This window comes from Recurvomyces mirabilis (genome assembly GCF_035927965.1).
Source record: "Recurvomyces mirabilis strain CCFEE 5264 chromosome Unknown scaffold_2, whole genome shotgun sequence".
Classification (NCBI taxonomy): Eukaryota; Fungi; Ascomycota; class Dothideomycetes; order Mycosphaerellales; family Teratosphaeriaceae; genus Recurvomyces; species Recurvomyces mirabilis.
Genome location: NW_027041936.1, coordinates 200,433 through 214,938, shown reverse-complemented (window position 1 = coordinate 214,938; position 14,506 = coordinate 200,433). Strand labels below are relative to the sequence as shown.

Here is a 14,506-nt window from a genome sequence, read left to right as displayed (position 1 = left end):
GAGAGCACAGTCCAGTATCACGCACGCTGAGGAGTTTGACTCGTTCATCGCAAGTCTCATTGCACCGTCTAGTTACGCGTCCTTCGTGGCCCTATCAGGTCCGATCAATGTATGCTATCACTTTTATCAAGCCACACTCAACAATGAGACCTGTCTGATGCCAACCTACCCGACAACTCTCCGCTGTCAATTACCTCGTCTGCGCAGCACCAAAGACTCCGGCACTTGCCAGGCCAAGTCCACCAAGCACAAAAAGTGTAAAAGTCAATCCCGTCGCTTCCGCGTCTTCCGGATCAATCTCATTAATGCCCAGGTCATGTGACCACGGTAGGTTGTCTCTTAATCCACGAACAAGCTCATCGGCGCTGTGAGACATTGCAGACGACACACGTGACCCTACGAATCCTCTCGATGCTTCCTGCTTCTTGGACTTCAGAAGCTCGTTGTCCAATGCCCTTCGTGACCGCGAACTCCTGCGTGTAGCTCCTGAGCCGTCTTGTTCACTCTCTCGAGCACGGGATTGGCTCCTTCCAGAAAGCTTTCTGGTCGAGATTTCGAATTGACTGCTGCGGCTCTTACTGTTTCCTCGAAGACGTCCCCTCTTCGCAGGCGACTGCGAGCTCCTTCGCCGAAGCCGAGGGCCGTCCTCCTTCCCCTGGTCGTCACCACGTACGCTATCGCTACGACGGCCTCTTCTACTCGTCAATTGTGGTAGGGCGTCGAAATCTTCTTCACCGGCCCAATCTTGATTGTCGGAATTCTCAGATGCTCTTCCGAGAGTTCTGCTGCTGGCCCTACTGAGAGCGCTATAGCCTGAAGAGAGGCTTTGTTTGGCTTGGTCGGCGAAGCGGTCTGCGGTAAACCCGTTACGCTCCATGGATGATCCTAGGTTGGCGCCCGCATCCTCGAGCCACTCCTTTGACTGATCCAGATACGGCTCTGCGGCGTCACGCAGGTCGAAAAAGAAATCGCCGGTTGTATTGGCATACGGCTCCATTCGCTTACGCATGTCACTGTATGCTTCCGAGGCTATCTCTAGCGAAGGCTCTGCCAGATCTCTAGCCTTGTCGCTCGCTGTTGTGGCCAATTTGAGCACATCGAATGGAACTAGCGAACACTTGATGATGCCGCCAATATCTGCGGCGCTGACCCACGCCCACCCACAGAGTGATGCAGCAGAGAAGATGACGTCCCATCCTATCGCATTGAGCCATGCATGCTCGCCGAGTGACCCGAGGACGGTACCCAGGGAATGGAGGAAGTGGGTCTTGGGCTTCGCGAACCAAGAAGATCGACTGAGCAATATGTTCCACCAGCGATGGCCTCCTGTCGGATTCGTCTCGCGATACGCCCAGTAAGTAGTGTTGAGGTGAAGGACGAGAGAAAGCATGCCAGCAAACCACCACACTAGCGTCAAAGCGTGGCGGAGCTCAGAGGCGTTCAAGTAAGGCTCGTGTCTCAAAAGGGCGCGGCGTGGTGTCCATACCTGGAATCTGTGTCAGTGAAGAGTGTTTCCACCTCGTTTCTACCTATCGAGAACGGAGGACACATACGTGTAGTATCTCAGCGCTTATAGCAGGAATGACTGCAACCAGGAACTGGATGACATCTTTGATGAACATCCGTCCCGACTTGGTCTGGTCGACTGCTAGCCCTGGTATGCGTGCCAGTATTACCATTTCGAACACTACCGGGACTGCGATGGCCCAGATATGCGCGAGTCGTCTCGCTCGTCCTTTTCGATTTGCACCAACAGGTGTCACCAGCAGCAAGGCGAAGAACAGCGATTGCGCTGTGGCGAGACTTATGGTATATCCGATGACGACGAGCGAAAGTGCTAGATGTGATTGAAAGCCACGATGTTGGCCTGTAGTGGTCAGCACATCGCTACGTTTCTCACATCCTTGAATGAACTGAGGAAGTACTCACACTCAAGCCCAACGAACAGCGCCCAGGTCAGGTAGCCAGCAAACCACTGCTGTGTCCACCATAGATGTCTATGGCATCCAATGACCGTCTTGAAAGAGTCCCACAAACTCATATTCGGGTACAGAAGCTCGTCGAGGAACGGGAATTTCTGCTTCAAGGCCAGTCGACCTTCCTCGTCATCTTCAGCTAATTTCGACAAGGCGGACATCCCGTCATCGAACCATTGTCGTACTCCTTGGGTCTGGTGCTCTGCTCGATCGGCGGCTTCTTGGGCGGCCTTTTTGGTCTTATAGTACAGATGCTCCGTTGCGCGATGCCATTGCCGCTTCATTGCTTCGGTGGCGTCGTCGAAACTAGTCTTTCGCAGACGCTCGCCAGTAGTATGGATAGCGGAGGCGGCGTGCGAGGCAGCAGTAGCGCCGCTATCGAATGCTTCCTTTACGCCTTCCGTCACTCGCTCTAATGGTCGGATCTGTTCTGTAGCTGAGGCGACACCATCCTTGATGCTACGACGTAGGTATCAGCCCTGTAGCCTTGACACATGACTAACGAACTCTTGGAAGACTACTCACTTGCTTATAGCTGCCCCACCCAGCCCCTGACGCTCCTTACCCAATATCGGAACAATCGACCATTCCTCCCGCAGTCTCTCAATATCCTGCAAATTCCCAATCCGCGTGTCATGATGCTCGAAGCGCAGATAAGCTACGATCACGAACGACGACAGCGCCAGGCCGAGGAAACCAATCGCCTGTCCTGTTCTCTTCTGTCCATGCTTGCAACGTGCAGCGAACACGGCTTTCAGATGGCCGGCGACGTTTGCGAGGGACAGTAGGATGGCTAGTATGGTGGCGCCTGCTAGGATCCGGTCGAGTGGCTTGTCTCCTGTGGAGAAGATAGGGGTGTCGTGGAAGAACACCATGGTTGACCACTATCTGTACGCTGATTCGTGAGTCCTGGACGAGGAAACATAACAGTGCGGTCTAGTTCAGAACTTTGTGTTTTGGAAATGATAGAGGGGGAGGAATGCTATGACAATAAGATGCATTCCTGAACATCACCTCCACAAATGCTTTCTGATCTGAACGTCAGGTCTTGAGACGACAATGCTGCGATGCCAATATGTGCTCTCGTATCTCGACCTTTGTCACCAGCCAAGGTGCAGAAAGTCGCACGCCGGACCACTTTCAAGGTCGAATTGATCTATCATGATCTCCCGCTGCGATGTCACCATGCGATCCCATCGCCAGACGTGGAAGGAGCCGATCAATCATTTCGCTGGACGAGCCATGTATGATCCGGCTCTACCTGATCTAGATTGGCCACCAGCTGACGAGCTGCCCTCAATTCTGTGCTGAGACTCGGCTTGTTCAACAGGGCTGGCGCAGGATTTGGTAAATCGAGATGGCTAGCATAAGGTCGTGGGTGTGTCGACACCGGGACGTCGCTATCAGGTTCGTGCTTCATGCACATTACCAGCTCTGTCGCCTATCACGCAGGCAATTGAGCTTGTATTGTGGCCTCCTACCATAGCCCATATTTATATCTCCATTCCAGCGTGTTCCGCTGCTCATTGAATGCCATACAAGCTGGACAAAAATCTCACTAACTGGACAGGGTTAACAAGGTATCGACTGTCGATGATTGAAGCTTTGGAGTGCAAAAGCTTGCTGCGATTGTATCAAGCTGACCATAGCGATGCGACTATGAGCGACAGCAGACTGCCAACCGATCATTGAAGTGAACCTTGGATGTCGTCTTTGATCGTAGAAGAGTATTTGATAGTGCTGTAGCCGAGTGAATCCGCCTGCGCGGCATGACTGCTACTTGATTGGCTGAAGGTGGACAGCCACGGCTCGGTCAGCTCCGAGCCTGAAGGTCCGTTGTCATTATCAGGTTTCTTGCTCGTGTCCACGTGCAACATTTCCTAGGTTGATACGTCCTCGGGGAAACAGCTTAAGTCGAAAATCAATTTTGTCGAATTGTGCGTCACTTCTGGCACTATGATATATGCTTATTGTCAAGACCTCGCGTCGTAAGAACAATCCTGGAAACCAGTCATCCAGGTTGGACGCCCAAGTGACAGTCATCAATTCACTGTCACCCTCTACTTCGCAGCTTATCCAAGAGTATATGGCACTACACCATGCCCAACAATCAACATCCCGCCTCACCGCGGCCGATTCTCAAACAGACTGAGTTGGACGAAACATGTGCGTCGCCATCGTCGTTGCTTGGACTGAGCTACACACTCTCGCCGCGATCGACGCCAAAATGTGAGTACATAATCTTAGATACAGCGGATGTACCGAGCGCCTATACACTACAAAAGTGGCATCCCTCTCGACACTTGATCCAGACCATAAGCTTATACCCTCCCTCACAGCCGTCTCTATCTCAACACAGAGAGAGCTAGTTTCGCCACTGATACTTGGCAAACAGAAGAGTGTTGAAGACCTCGACTTTGCACACGACAAGCCACTGAAGAAACCTTCTGTCAAGAGTCTCAACTCGTTCAAGCTATCTGGCAGGCTCGCAAGCGGGCAAAGCCCAGGATTGAAGCCACTCACATCAATTGTGGACACAACGACCATTCCCGAGCATCGTGAGGAGCCGACCACGGATTACTCTACGAACCAGGTGGATCGCCTCGTCACACAGGTCTCAAATTGGATTCGAGATGAACGAGCCAAACGCTCGGTGCAGGGCCATCGCACCAATGTCAATGACGAAAATCAAGCTCCAGGACAATCAGTCTCAGCAGACGCAACAGATCTTGATCGTCTCGAAGACATCTTGAAACAGACACTACACCTCGATCGCCTTCCAAGGCGAAAGAGCACCACAAGTCTACGAAAACGCCCATCCATCAAGAAGCTACATCAACGGAAGGCGTCTACCGTCTCATCTGACACGGACTATTTCGATAACGAGTTCTTCGTGCCTTCATGCGATGCTGTACTCGACAATTCGCAGACTTTGGCCTACACTGGCGGTGCCTCGGACGAATCTGATGTCTCTAGTGGAGACGAACTGACACGTGTGGCGTCTTTCAAAGACCAAGACGCATGGTCACGATTCAAGTTCGAAATCGTCAGGCTCACTCACACTCTGCGTCTCAAAGGATGGCGGAAGGTGTCGATGGACATGTGTGGCGACATCACCGTCCAGCGTCTCAGTGGAGCTCTCACGAATGCAGTCTACGTGGTCTCGCCACCTCACGACCTCCCACCAAAAGAGCAACGAGCTGCAGACGGCAATGTTACAACGAGATCAAGCAACCCGCCTCCGAAACTCTTGCTCAGAATCTATGGGCCACAAGTTGAGCATCTGATTGATCGCGAAGTCGAGCTTGCGATACTGCGGCGACTCGCGCGTAAGCGTATCGGTCCACGACTGCTAGGCTGCTTCGGCAATGGACGCTTCGAGGAGTACTATCATGCCCAGCCACTCACACCGGAGGATTTTCGCAATCCCGACACCAGCCGTCAGATCGCCAAGCGTATGCGGGAACTGCACGAAGGTATCGATTTGCTCGAACAAGAGCGCGACGATGGCGCATTCGTGTGGCGGAATTGGGACAAGTGGCTGTTTAGGGTCGAGCAGATTGTCTTATGGATGGACGAGCAGATCGCTGCGTGCCCTCCTGACTACAAACCCACTGGTACAGATATATGGAAGCGTCGAGGGTATATCCTTGGTGTGCCCTGGAAGCAATTTCGGAGCGCCATCGAGAAGTACAGGGCTTGGCTGTACAGGGAGTATGGTGGGTCGAAGAATATCAAGGACAAACTCGTCTTCGCACACAACGACACTCAATATGGCAACATACTTCGATTCGTCCCGACTGGAGAGTCGCCACTGTTACTACCGGCAAACTCGCACAAGCAACTCGTGGTCATCGATTTCGAATATGCTAACGCTAACTTGGTCGGCCTCGAATTCGCCAATCACTTCACGGAATGGTGTTATAATTACCACGATGCTCGCAAGCCTTACGCATGCAGCACGAACAAGTATCCGACACCCGAAGAACAAGATCGCTTCCTCCGTGCTTACGTCCGCCACCGACCACAATTCAATGTCTCCACACCAAAGCTCCAGGCTGAAACACCGCCAACGGCGGGCTCCACTACACCTGGCGATGCTTTCAGAGCTAGGTCAACGACCAGCATCTCCGACTTCTTCCTGGATGCTCGAACGCCAGGCACGGGTCCAACATCTCAGCCCGCACACGACGATGCGGCCGAGCAAGCCAACGAGGATGTCGAGGTGTCTCGTCTCCGCCACGAGACACGTCTGTGGCGGTTGGCCAATACCGCACAATGGGTCGCTTGGGGGATCGTCCAAGCCAAAGTCCCAGGAATGCCGGATTTCAGCCAGGGTCCTGCAGACGAGAAGACGGCGATCGAGGACCAGGTCAAAGAGGATTTGCATGAGAGGGCAGAAGAGTACCGTGATCTAGCTCGGCAAGAGAGCTCAGGCAAGGAGGAAGTGGAAGAAGCGGAAGAGGAGTTCGATTACTTGGGTTATGCTCAGCACCGAGCCATGTTCTTCTGGGGCGACGCGATACAACTTGGTATTGTCAAGCTGGAGGATCTACCGGAGGAGATGAGGGAGAAGATTAAGACGGTGTCGTATTGAGCCCTGGGGATAGCTGCGTGGGCATGTTACTGTAAAGGTGCTGGCAACCCCCACACAGGACGCATAGCCAATTCCAGGTAGAGCTCTTCACGTCACCTTCTCACCACAACTATGCCTCCCATCCTGAGCTCCAAATCCTCCATGAATATCCTCCACCCCAACAGCCCACACAATCTGCACTCCGCCCCTCCACACGCTGGATGTCTCGCATGCGTCCCCCCCGCACGCTTGAAGACGATGATGTTGCGAGGCTTCCTCTTGACCCTAATCCGGCAACCCGTTCTCCGACACTTCTTCACAATGGTGCTGGTGACTGTGCGTCGGAAGGCGCGGAGACGACAGGGTCCCTCCGGTTGAGTGGAGGACAAGTGGGAGGGGTAGGCGATATGAGATTTCCAGCCTTGGCTGTGGCGATGGCAGGGGGAGGCGAGGTAGCCTAGTGACTGGAGGAGTGTACGCGACATTTCTGGTTGATGTGACAAATGTGTAGTGTCGGTTCGGGTATCTTGGTGAGTTGCGGTATGGACGTGGCGGGTGAAAATCGAGTGAGAGACGATACCACGGGCTGGAAGAACGATGAAATGCTGGAAGTAGGACACGCAGAGAGAAAGAATGGGTGGGGATAGATGTGTTTTGCTGCGAGAAGTCTTTGTTGTGTATGTATCTACAATGCAATCTCATCCGTGTTCCAGATATCTAAGATGGTGGATCTGCCGTGCTATCGTTCTTTGTATGGCTAGCCGTGACTAGCGCCGATGCGTACGATTGCGTGCATTTGTAGGCGATGAGGGGGAGTTGCAGCTCAAACGGAAAACATTACTTGCCGCGACCTCTTCCACCTCCTCTACCGCCTCGTGAGCCACCCCTCGAACCTCCCCTAGACCCACCAGCATCTCTAGCACCACCTCTCGAGCTGCCACGCGATGCACTAGAAGCACCTCTCTCCCCACCTCTCCCCCCTCTCCCCCTACCCCTTGCCCCCCTCTCACCACCTACCTCACTCCCCTTCCTCTTCTTCCACTCCAACCCCGCCTTCCTATCATCCGTATCCTGCAACCGCTTCTTCTGCTTATTACTCAACTTCCCCCCACCACCCCTCTTCTTCCTCCCTGCACCATTACCCTTCCCCCCATCCACGGGTCCATTAAGCCGTTCCGCCCCCTTAGTCTTCGCACTCTCCTTCTCCGTTTCAGACTGAAACCACGTCTTCTTCGGCCGACTCTTGATCTCGTCCGCGAAGTCAACCAGATTATCCGCTTTCTTCAAATCCCGCTCAGTCTGCGACATCACGCGATCTTCCTTCTCCTCGCGGAGGACGTCTTCAATCTCCTCCTCCATGCCGTCGATCTTGGTCTGCCAAAGATCGGAATCTTTCGGATCAACCGTCCTCTGTTTCACCACTACACCCTGGACCTTCGCCGCCTTCACAGCAGCCTTCACAACCCTCCTATCCGGCTCCGCAGCCAGCGTGCAAGAGATCCCCTTCCTCCCCGCTCTCGCCGTACGTCCTACACGATGAAGATAGATCTCATGGCTCTGCGGAGCCTCGTAATTGATCACCGTCTCAATCCCCTTGATATCCAACCCTCTACTCGCCAAATCAGTCGCAAGGAGAAAGTTCACCCAGCCAGAGCGGAAAGCCTCCATGCTGCTGATCCGCTGTTCCTGAGACATAGACCCATGGAGCTCAGCAGCCTGCAGACCACACAGGGCGAAGACGACACGGACATGATGCGCGGTTTTCTTCTGCCGGAAGAAGATGACGGTCCGGTCCCGGTATAGCTCTGTGCAAAGGTGGAGAAGATAGCCCAAACGCTTCTCCTCCCTCCCAGGGCGGAGACGCACGAATTCTTGTGTCAAGCCCGCTGCGGAAGTCTTCTGCGCATCGACTAGCAGACGCACGGGCCGATGCATACCCACGCGGATCAGATCGTCGACTTTACTCGTCATGGTGGCGGAGAAGAGCATGGTCTGTCGGCTCTTAGGGATCGTCCCCAGAATCTCATTCAGCTCGTCGCTGAAGCCCTCCTCTAGCATGCGATCGGCTTCATCTAGAACTAGAATCTCAAGTTTGTCGACTTGTAAAGCGGGAGAATTGCGCATGAAGTCTATAAAACGTCCGGGGGTTGCGATGACGATGTCTGGGCGGAGCTTCAGTTCTTTTTCTTGTTCGCGGGAGTTGAGACCGCCGATGGCGCGGCCAAAGGTTATCCCTGTGCCTACGGCTAGTTTCTGCGCCACGGACAGACATTGGAGGGCAAGTTCGCGGGTGGGCATGAGGATTGCGACACGAGTGACGGCACCCTTGGGTCGATGGAGTAGACGTTCCATGATTGGGATGAGGAAGGCGGCGGTTTTACCCGAACCTGTCACGGCGCCTCCGACTACGTCTTTGCCTTCCATTGCCACGGGGATGGTCTTGCGCTGGATGGGTGTCGGGGCGTAGAATTTCTGCTCGGTGAGGTTCTTGAGGATGCGGCGGTTGAGGGACATGGAGGTGAAGGAGTTCTCGCCTGTCTGAGGTCGTGCGCTTGCTTCTTCAGGTGCGAAGAATTCGTCTTGTCGTCTTTGCTCTTCGGCGTCTGCTTCGTCTTCTGCTTCTGAGCCGGCTTCGGAGACCAGATCGTCTGGATGTGTCTCAGCAGCAGCGAAGTCGTTGAGAACAGTCTTGTCGTCTTCCTCGGCATTCTCATCATCTTCCGCCTCATCGTCCTCTGCATCCTCGTCCACGCTGTCAGCTTCCTCGTCTTCATCCATTGAGATCTCCAGCTCCTCGGCATCTATCGACCCCTCCTCACCCTCCTCACTACCCTCCTCCTCCTCCTCCTCCTCCTCCTCCTCACTCCCATCTTCCGCCACCTCCACCTCAGCCACCCCTTCCTTCCCACGCTTCCGCCGCACGATCTCCGCAATTCGGTCCTCCCCATCCCCATTCATGACCCACCCATCGAAATCGCCCAAATCGGCCGCGACCTCCGTCTCGAACTCGAATTCCGAGTCGACATCGCTGTCCTTGTCCGTACGTGCTACACTGCCACCATTGCCATTGCCATTGCCATTGCTATTCACTGCGTCATCGTCCTGCTTCAGTTTTTTCACTGCACTTGGCTCATTACCATCTGCCCGCTTCCGTTTGGTAGATTTCGCTGTGGCCACGTGAGAAATGGAGTCTTCCTCAGCTTCTTCGTCCGGGACATCATCATCATCTGACAGCGTCGGCACGAAATCGTCTTCTATCAGAAACGGCATCTCTGCTAATTTGTCCTGCTTGTAACAGATAGAAGCCTCGGTCGACCAATAAAATTTGGGCTCAGTCGAAGTACATCGCGGATCATTTCCGCGCAGCTTCTCGTCTACAAATCGAGATATATCGATATCTTCTGCAAACGTCTTCCAACATGACCGCCTAAGGCATGAGAGGATGGTCGGTCAATCTATCCGTATCAGTTACAGTATAGTGTAAGATTGTGTCGGCCTCTGTAATTACGACCCTCGCCTCCCTGTGCCCAAAGTCCAAAGCAACGCCACCACAGTCTTGCACCTGCATGCTGGGGCACTAACTAGAACAAGCCACATAACGTGGATGAGGCCGCCATTGCCAAGCCATGTCACGCAGAGGTGATAATTGACTGTAGACGCAAGGGAGCCGTAGAAGAAGAAGAAAAAGAAGAAGAAGCTCATATCATACTCGTGCGTATCCGTCCGGATCACGCAGGACTACATCACCTCTCTCTCCGAATCCAACGCACCGCCACCCACCCACCCACCCGTCCATTAACTCCCCCCCACTCATACCACCCCACCCCCCTTCAACCTAGCCTCCCGTCCCCTCTCCTCCCTAACCAAATCCGCCCTCCCCAAAAACTCCTCTCTCGCCAAAAACCCCTGTTTACTCCGCCCATAAACTCTCAACTCCTCCGCAATCCCCTCCTTCTGCACGAAACCCTTCCAATCCAACGCCGATTTCTGCACCGTCGTCATCCGTTCCGCCTTCTTCTTTGCTTCGTCCTCTAGTCGAGTCTGTAGTAGGAGCGCGTCTTGTCGGCTTGGGGTGCGAGGACGGAGGAGTGGGTGGGTAGGGGCGACGCCTTTGATGGTTGCGGAAGGGTTGGGTTCGAAGAGGGAGGGGCGTTTGAGGGGGCGGCGGAGGAGGGGTTTTGCTGAGTCGCTGTCTCTTTCGGTGGGGGGAGGGTTGGCTTTGAGGTAGGCTTGGGCTTCTTTTGATGCGCGTGGGACGCGTTCGGTGACTTCTGTTACTTCACCGGCGTATCGTATTCGTCTCGTGATGGTGATGAAGTCCTCGTCTGGCATATCGGTAGTGTTCTCCTTGTTCTGATCCGTAGTATCCTCCTCGCTACCTTCCACTTCCATCGGCACCTTCTGCACTTCTATTGACCGTCCAACGGGTATGTTGTTCAACTCCTCCCAAATCGCATTAACATCAATCGTCACGTCTCCCACTCTCGCCCTCTTCCTGTCCTTCCGCTCCTGCTTCTCAACTACTCTCTGTGCTCGCGTGCGTATGAAGCCTCCTTCACCACCACTGTCATCGTCTTGCGCCTGCTCTTGAGGCGCATCTTTCTTCCTCTTCTTCCCTCGTTTCCGCTCTGCTATCGTCGCTTCATCGCCTGAGTCGAGACCATCATCGACGTCGTCCACTTTCCGCTTCTTCGCGCGCTTCGCTGTGTGTTCCACGACAGTAGCAGCAGCCTTCTCGTCGTCGTCTGAAGATGATGAGCCCTCTTTCGCTTCGGCAGCAGCCTTCTCGGGGTTGAAGTCTTCGTCGGCGTTCTCGTCATACTCTTCGCTATCGGAAGCTTCATCTAGCTCCTTTGCGACTGGCTTCGGCACCATCTGGACTGTTCTTTTATAGTTTATATAATGTCAAGGAAATGGAAAGCTGACATGCAATACGAATGGAGGTAGGCACACATGCATCCACTAACAATGCGGGGAGTCCGTGCGTGCATACCGGTCGGCATGTGAAACGTCTGGTAGGTAAAGGCAGGATAGGTTCTTCACAGCTAAGCGTACATATATATGTTCCATATACACAAGCCTAATCTTCACAGTCATCTAGCCTAGAACATTCCTTTCATCCTACTTCTTCCCCTGAAAAGTATTCTTCTCGCTCTCCCCAAGCATACTCTGCACAGCGCCTCCCACCGACCCCCCAGTCGTGAACTGCTTGCCAATCGAGCCCTGCGCATCTAAAGGCCCTCCAATGCTCTGGGCTGTTCCACCTATCGCGCCACCAGCTAAATCATATATATTAGCCGGATTGCCAGCCCAGGTCGGGGTGTGCTGTAGATGTGGTACATACTGGTGAACTGCTTCCCAATGGCACCGTCTTTATCGAATATCGAGCCGGCGACACCTGTTGTCTTCTCGCCCGCTGGGGGCTATAAGCCATCATATCAGAGTCAATTCCAGTCTGGTTCGATCGTGGGGAGAGGGTTTGTCATACCCCTTCCATGCTCTTTGCGTCTTCGTGGATGCCATCGGTCATGTCCTGGTGCTTGAGTGCTCTGATGATTACTTTAGTCAGCATATCGACCGTTCTTTCGATAAAGTTCAACGAACGATGAAGCGCCAGCGTCTGCTGTCCGTCGGGTTGCGTCGCCGTCCATGTTGATGCTTTGGTAAGGTGTGAGCTGGGTGGCTGCTGGAACGGTACGTTCTGTCGGGTGGAAAATAGTAAGGTAGTGTGGAAAGTGATAATGAAGTACTTGAGGTTCCCACATCTATCTATTCATACTCACTTACTTCCATAGCTCATCAATGATCATCGAAGCCCGAGGAAATCATCGGCGTCATTATACGTCACCATGGCATACAATGCGATCATGCAGGTACCATCAAACTGGCGATCTATGTTCGCTCGACCTGACGTATTCTGTACCATCGATGGAGTATTTGCTTGTGATGAGCCTGCGTGTTTGCCGTCGAGCACGTTGTCCACTGAAGATATGGGCTGTGGCGACTATCAGCTCTGCTGTGCTTGGGTGACATTAGACATTTATACGTCTAGTCCAACGGCATTCAATCAAATAGGTCTTCAGGGCATGTGAAGAGTACGTAGATGAAGCTACGCATCGAGGTGTCCGGGCGATTCTCTTGAACATACGGTCGTTGCCTTACATTAGCTCTCATCGTTATCGCGTTGTTCGTTTGCTTACGTACGCTCGGATACGGCCGGCCCACGCGACGCTCCGAAGATCCGGTCGAAGCGTTGGATAGGGCTGCTTAACAAACGAACGTGCGCTGCAGGATGAGATGGAAGATTGTCAATCGATTTCACTCTCTTGCTCACCTCGCACCCCGTTCTGATAAAAGAGTCAGCATACCATCTCCTACAGCCTCTTGCCGACCATACTCGTAACACCGTGAGGTGAGCTGTTGGGTTAGATCATTGCGGGTTGTAAACATACCCCTCTTGCGTCATTGAAGGTTTCTGGTGGAGGAACTGCAAGACAATATCGATCGAACATATCTGGCTGGGACCGAGCGCAAACATTTGCGACGATAAGCTGGTTGTCAAGCTGGTTGTCAAGCTTAGCTGCTAATACAAGTGCCGAGCACAAAATCTCAGCAAAACACTCTCCAGGCACCCAGATTAGCTACCAAGCCGTGCCTTCCCAAACATGAACGCACAACCAGTCGCTCGAGCAGCGGCCAACAAGCCATCGGAGATGAATGGAAGAACGACACAGAATGGTACACCGCGAGGGCCACAAGCAGTGTTGCAAGAGCAGGACGATGAGACAGATGAGAACATATTCCTTTTCGTGCCCAATCTGATCGGTAGGCATCTACATCCTGTACACTCTCTGTTCCCTCATAGCTGACACCTTGACGTCAGGCTACTTCCGCATCGTCCTTTGCATAGCCTCGCTCTATTTCATGCCCCTCCACCCACGACGCTGCAGCTTCCTGTACAGCATCTCCTGCCTCCTCGACGCCCTTGACGGCATCGCAGCCCGGAAGTTCCAGCAGTCCACCAAGTTCGGAGCTGTGTTGGACATGGTCACAGATCGGTGTACCACGACCTGCCTCCTCGTCTTCCTCTCGACAGCAAAACCGGCATACAGCATGATCTTCCAGGGCTTGATCTCGCTGGACTTGGCGAGCCATTACATGCACATGTACGCTACCCTGAGCATGGGAGGATCGACCGAGAGCCATAAGAATGTCAGCAAGGAGCGGAGCTGGATCATGAACATGTACTACACGAACAAGGTATGTTTGTCGTACGACTCCTTTGCATGTTATCTGCTAACGAAGGCCCAGTCCGTCCTCTTCACCTGCTGCGCCCTCAACGAACTCTTCTTCATCGCCCTCTACCTCCTCTGCTTCAGCAGCCCGCTCATCACACCCGCCCTCTTGCCCTCTGCAGGGCTGGCTGCACAAAACGGCACTACACCAGTGACACCACATGCCCCCGCGCCGTCATTGCTCTTCCCCAGCCCGTTCTCAGCAGGAGCTATGGAAATGGCACGAGCGAACAAGATGGACTCTATGGTTCCGTGGATTCTGACAGTTGGGTCTTCCCCGGTCATGGCGGTAAAGCAGTACATCAATGTGGTGCAGCTTGTTGCTGCCAGTAGATGGCTCGCGGAGGGTGACAGGAGGGATCGGATGAAGGAACTAAGGAAGAAGAAGGCTACGTGATGTGGCAATGCTTTGACATTGGCCTATGTATTTGATGCGGCGGAATCGTGCTGCGATGTTAGCGAGGCGTTGTGGCGAATATGTGATGGTTGTTGGATTATGTATAGCACGGCGAGCCGGAGATACAGCCAGGCCATAATGCCCAATACTCCTGAAGGTGCCGCAAATTGTTATGCATTCAACCACTGAACCAGAGTGCATGGGAAGGCGTGCGAATGTGTGAGAATGTGTGAATTGCGCCTAAATCGCTGGCCTCACGCTT

The 14,506-nt window shown here is 53.6% G+C and overlaps 6 protein-coding genes across 6 annotated transcripts; 2 read left to right on the top strand and 4 right to left on the bottom strand.

Annotated features, from left to right (window-relative positions):
• Positions 1-190: 190 nt before the first annotated feature.
• Positions 191-2,851, bottom strand: LTS14_000812 (uncharacterized protein; the record flags this gene model as incomplete). Its single annotated transcript, XM_064833523.1, has 4 exons — positions 191-1,486; positions 1,554-1,867; positions 1,930-2,435; positions 2,502-2,851. The coding sequence occupies 4 exons, from the start codon at positions 2,849-2,851 to the stop codon at positions 191-193; spliced, it is 2,466 nt and encodes an 821-aa protein (XP_064698484.1).
• Positions 2,852-4,075: 1,224 nt separating this feature from the next.
• Positions 4,076-6,573, top strand: LTS14_000811 (uncharacterized protein; the record flags this gene model as incomplete). The annotated part of the gene is made up of 2 exons (XM_064833522.1): positions 4,076-4,205; positions 4,316-6,573. 2 exons carry the CDS (start codon positions 4,076-4,078, stop codon positions 6,571-6,573), a joined length of 2,388 nt encoding a protein of 795 aa, XP_064698483.1.
• Positions 6,574-7,389: 816 nt separating this feature from the next.
• On the bottom strand, positions 7,390-9,822 carry DRS1 (nucleolar DEAD-box protein required for synthesis of 60S ribosomal subunit; the record flags this gene model as incomplete). The annotated part of the gene is made up of 1 exon (XM_064833521.1): positions 7,390-9,822. One exon carries the CDS (start codon positions 9,820-9,822, stop codon positions 7,390-7,392), a length of 2,433 nt encoding a protein of 810 aa, XP_064698482.1.
• Positions 9,823-10,362: 540 nt separating this feature from the next.
• SWC5 (swr complex subunit) lies at positions 10,363-11,427 on the bottom strand (the record flags this gene model as incomplete). The annotated part of the gene is made up of 1 exon (XM_064833520.1): positions 10,363-11,427. One exon carries the CDS (start codon positions 11,425-11,427, stop codon positions 10,363-10,365), a length of 1,065 nt encoding a protein of 354 aa, XP_064698481.1.
• A 246-nt stretch (positions 11,428-11,673) lies between these two features.
• Positions 11,674-12,203, bottom strand: LTS14_000808 (uncharacterized protein; the record flags this gene model as incomplete). Its single annotated transcript, XM_064833519.1, has 4 exons — positions 11,674-11,831; positions 11,897-11,975; positions 12,041-12,101; positions 12,157-12,203. The coding sequence occupies 4 exons, from the start codon at positions 12,201-12,203 to the stop codon at positions 11,674-11,676; spliced, it is 345 nt and encodes a 114-aa protein (XP_064698480.1).
• A 1,014-nt stretch (positions 12,204-13,217) lies between these two features.
• On the top strand, positions 13,218-14,244 carry pis1 (phosphatidylinositol synthase 1 (CDP-alcohol phosphatidyltransferase1); the record flags this gene model as incomplete). The annotated part of the gene is made up of 3 exons (XM_064833518.1): positions 13,218-13,377; positions 13,436-13,812; positions 13,864-14,244. 3 exons carry the CDS (start codon positions 13,218-13,220, stop codon positions 14,242-14,244), a joined length of 918 nt encoding a protein of 305 aa, XP_064698479.1.
• Between the last annotated feature and the right edge of the window lie 262 nt (positions 14,245-14,506).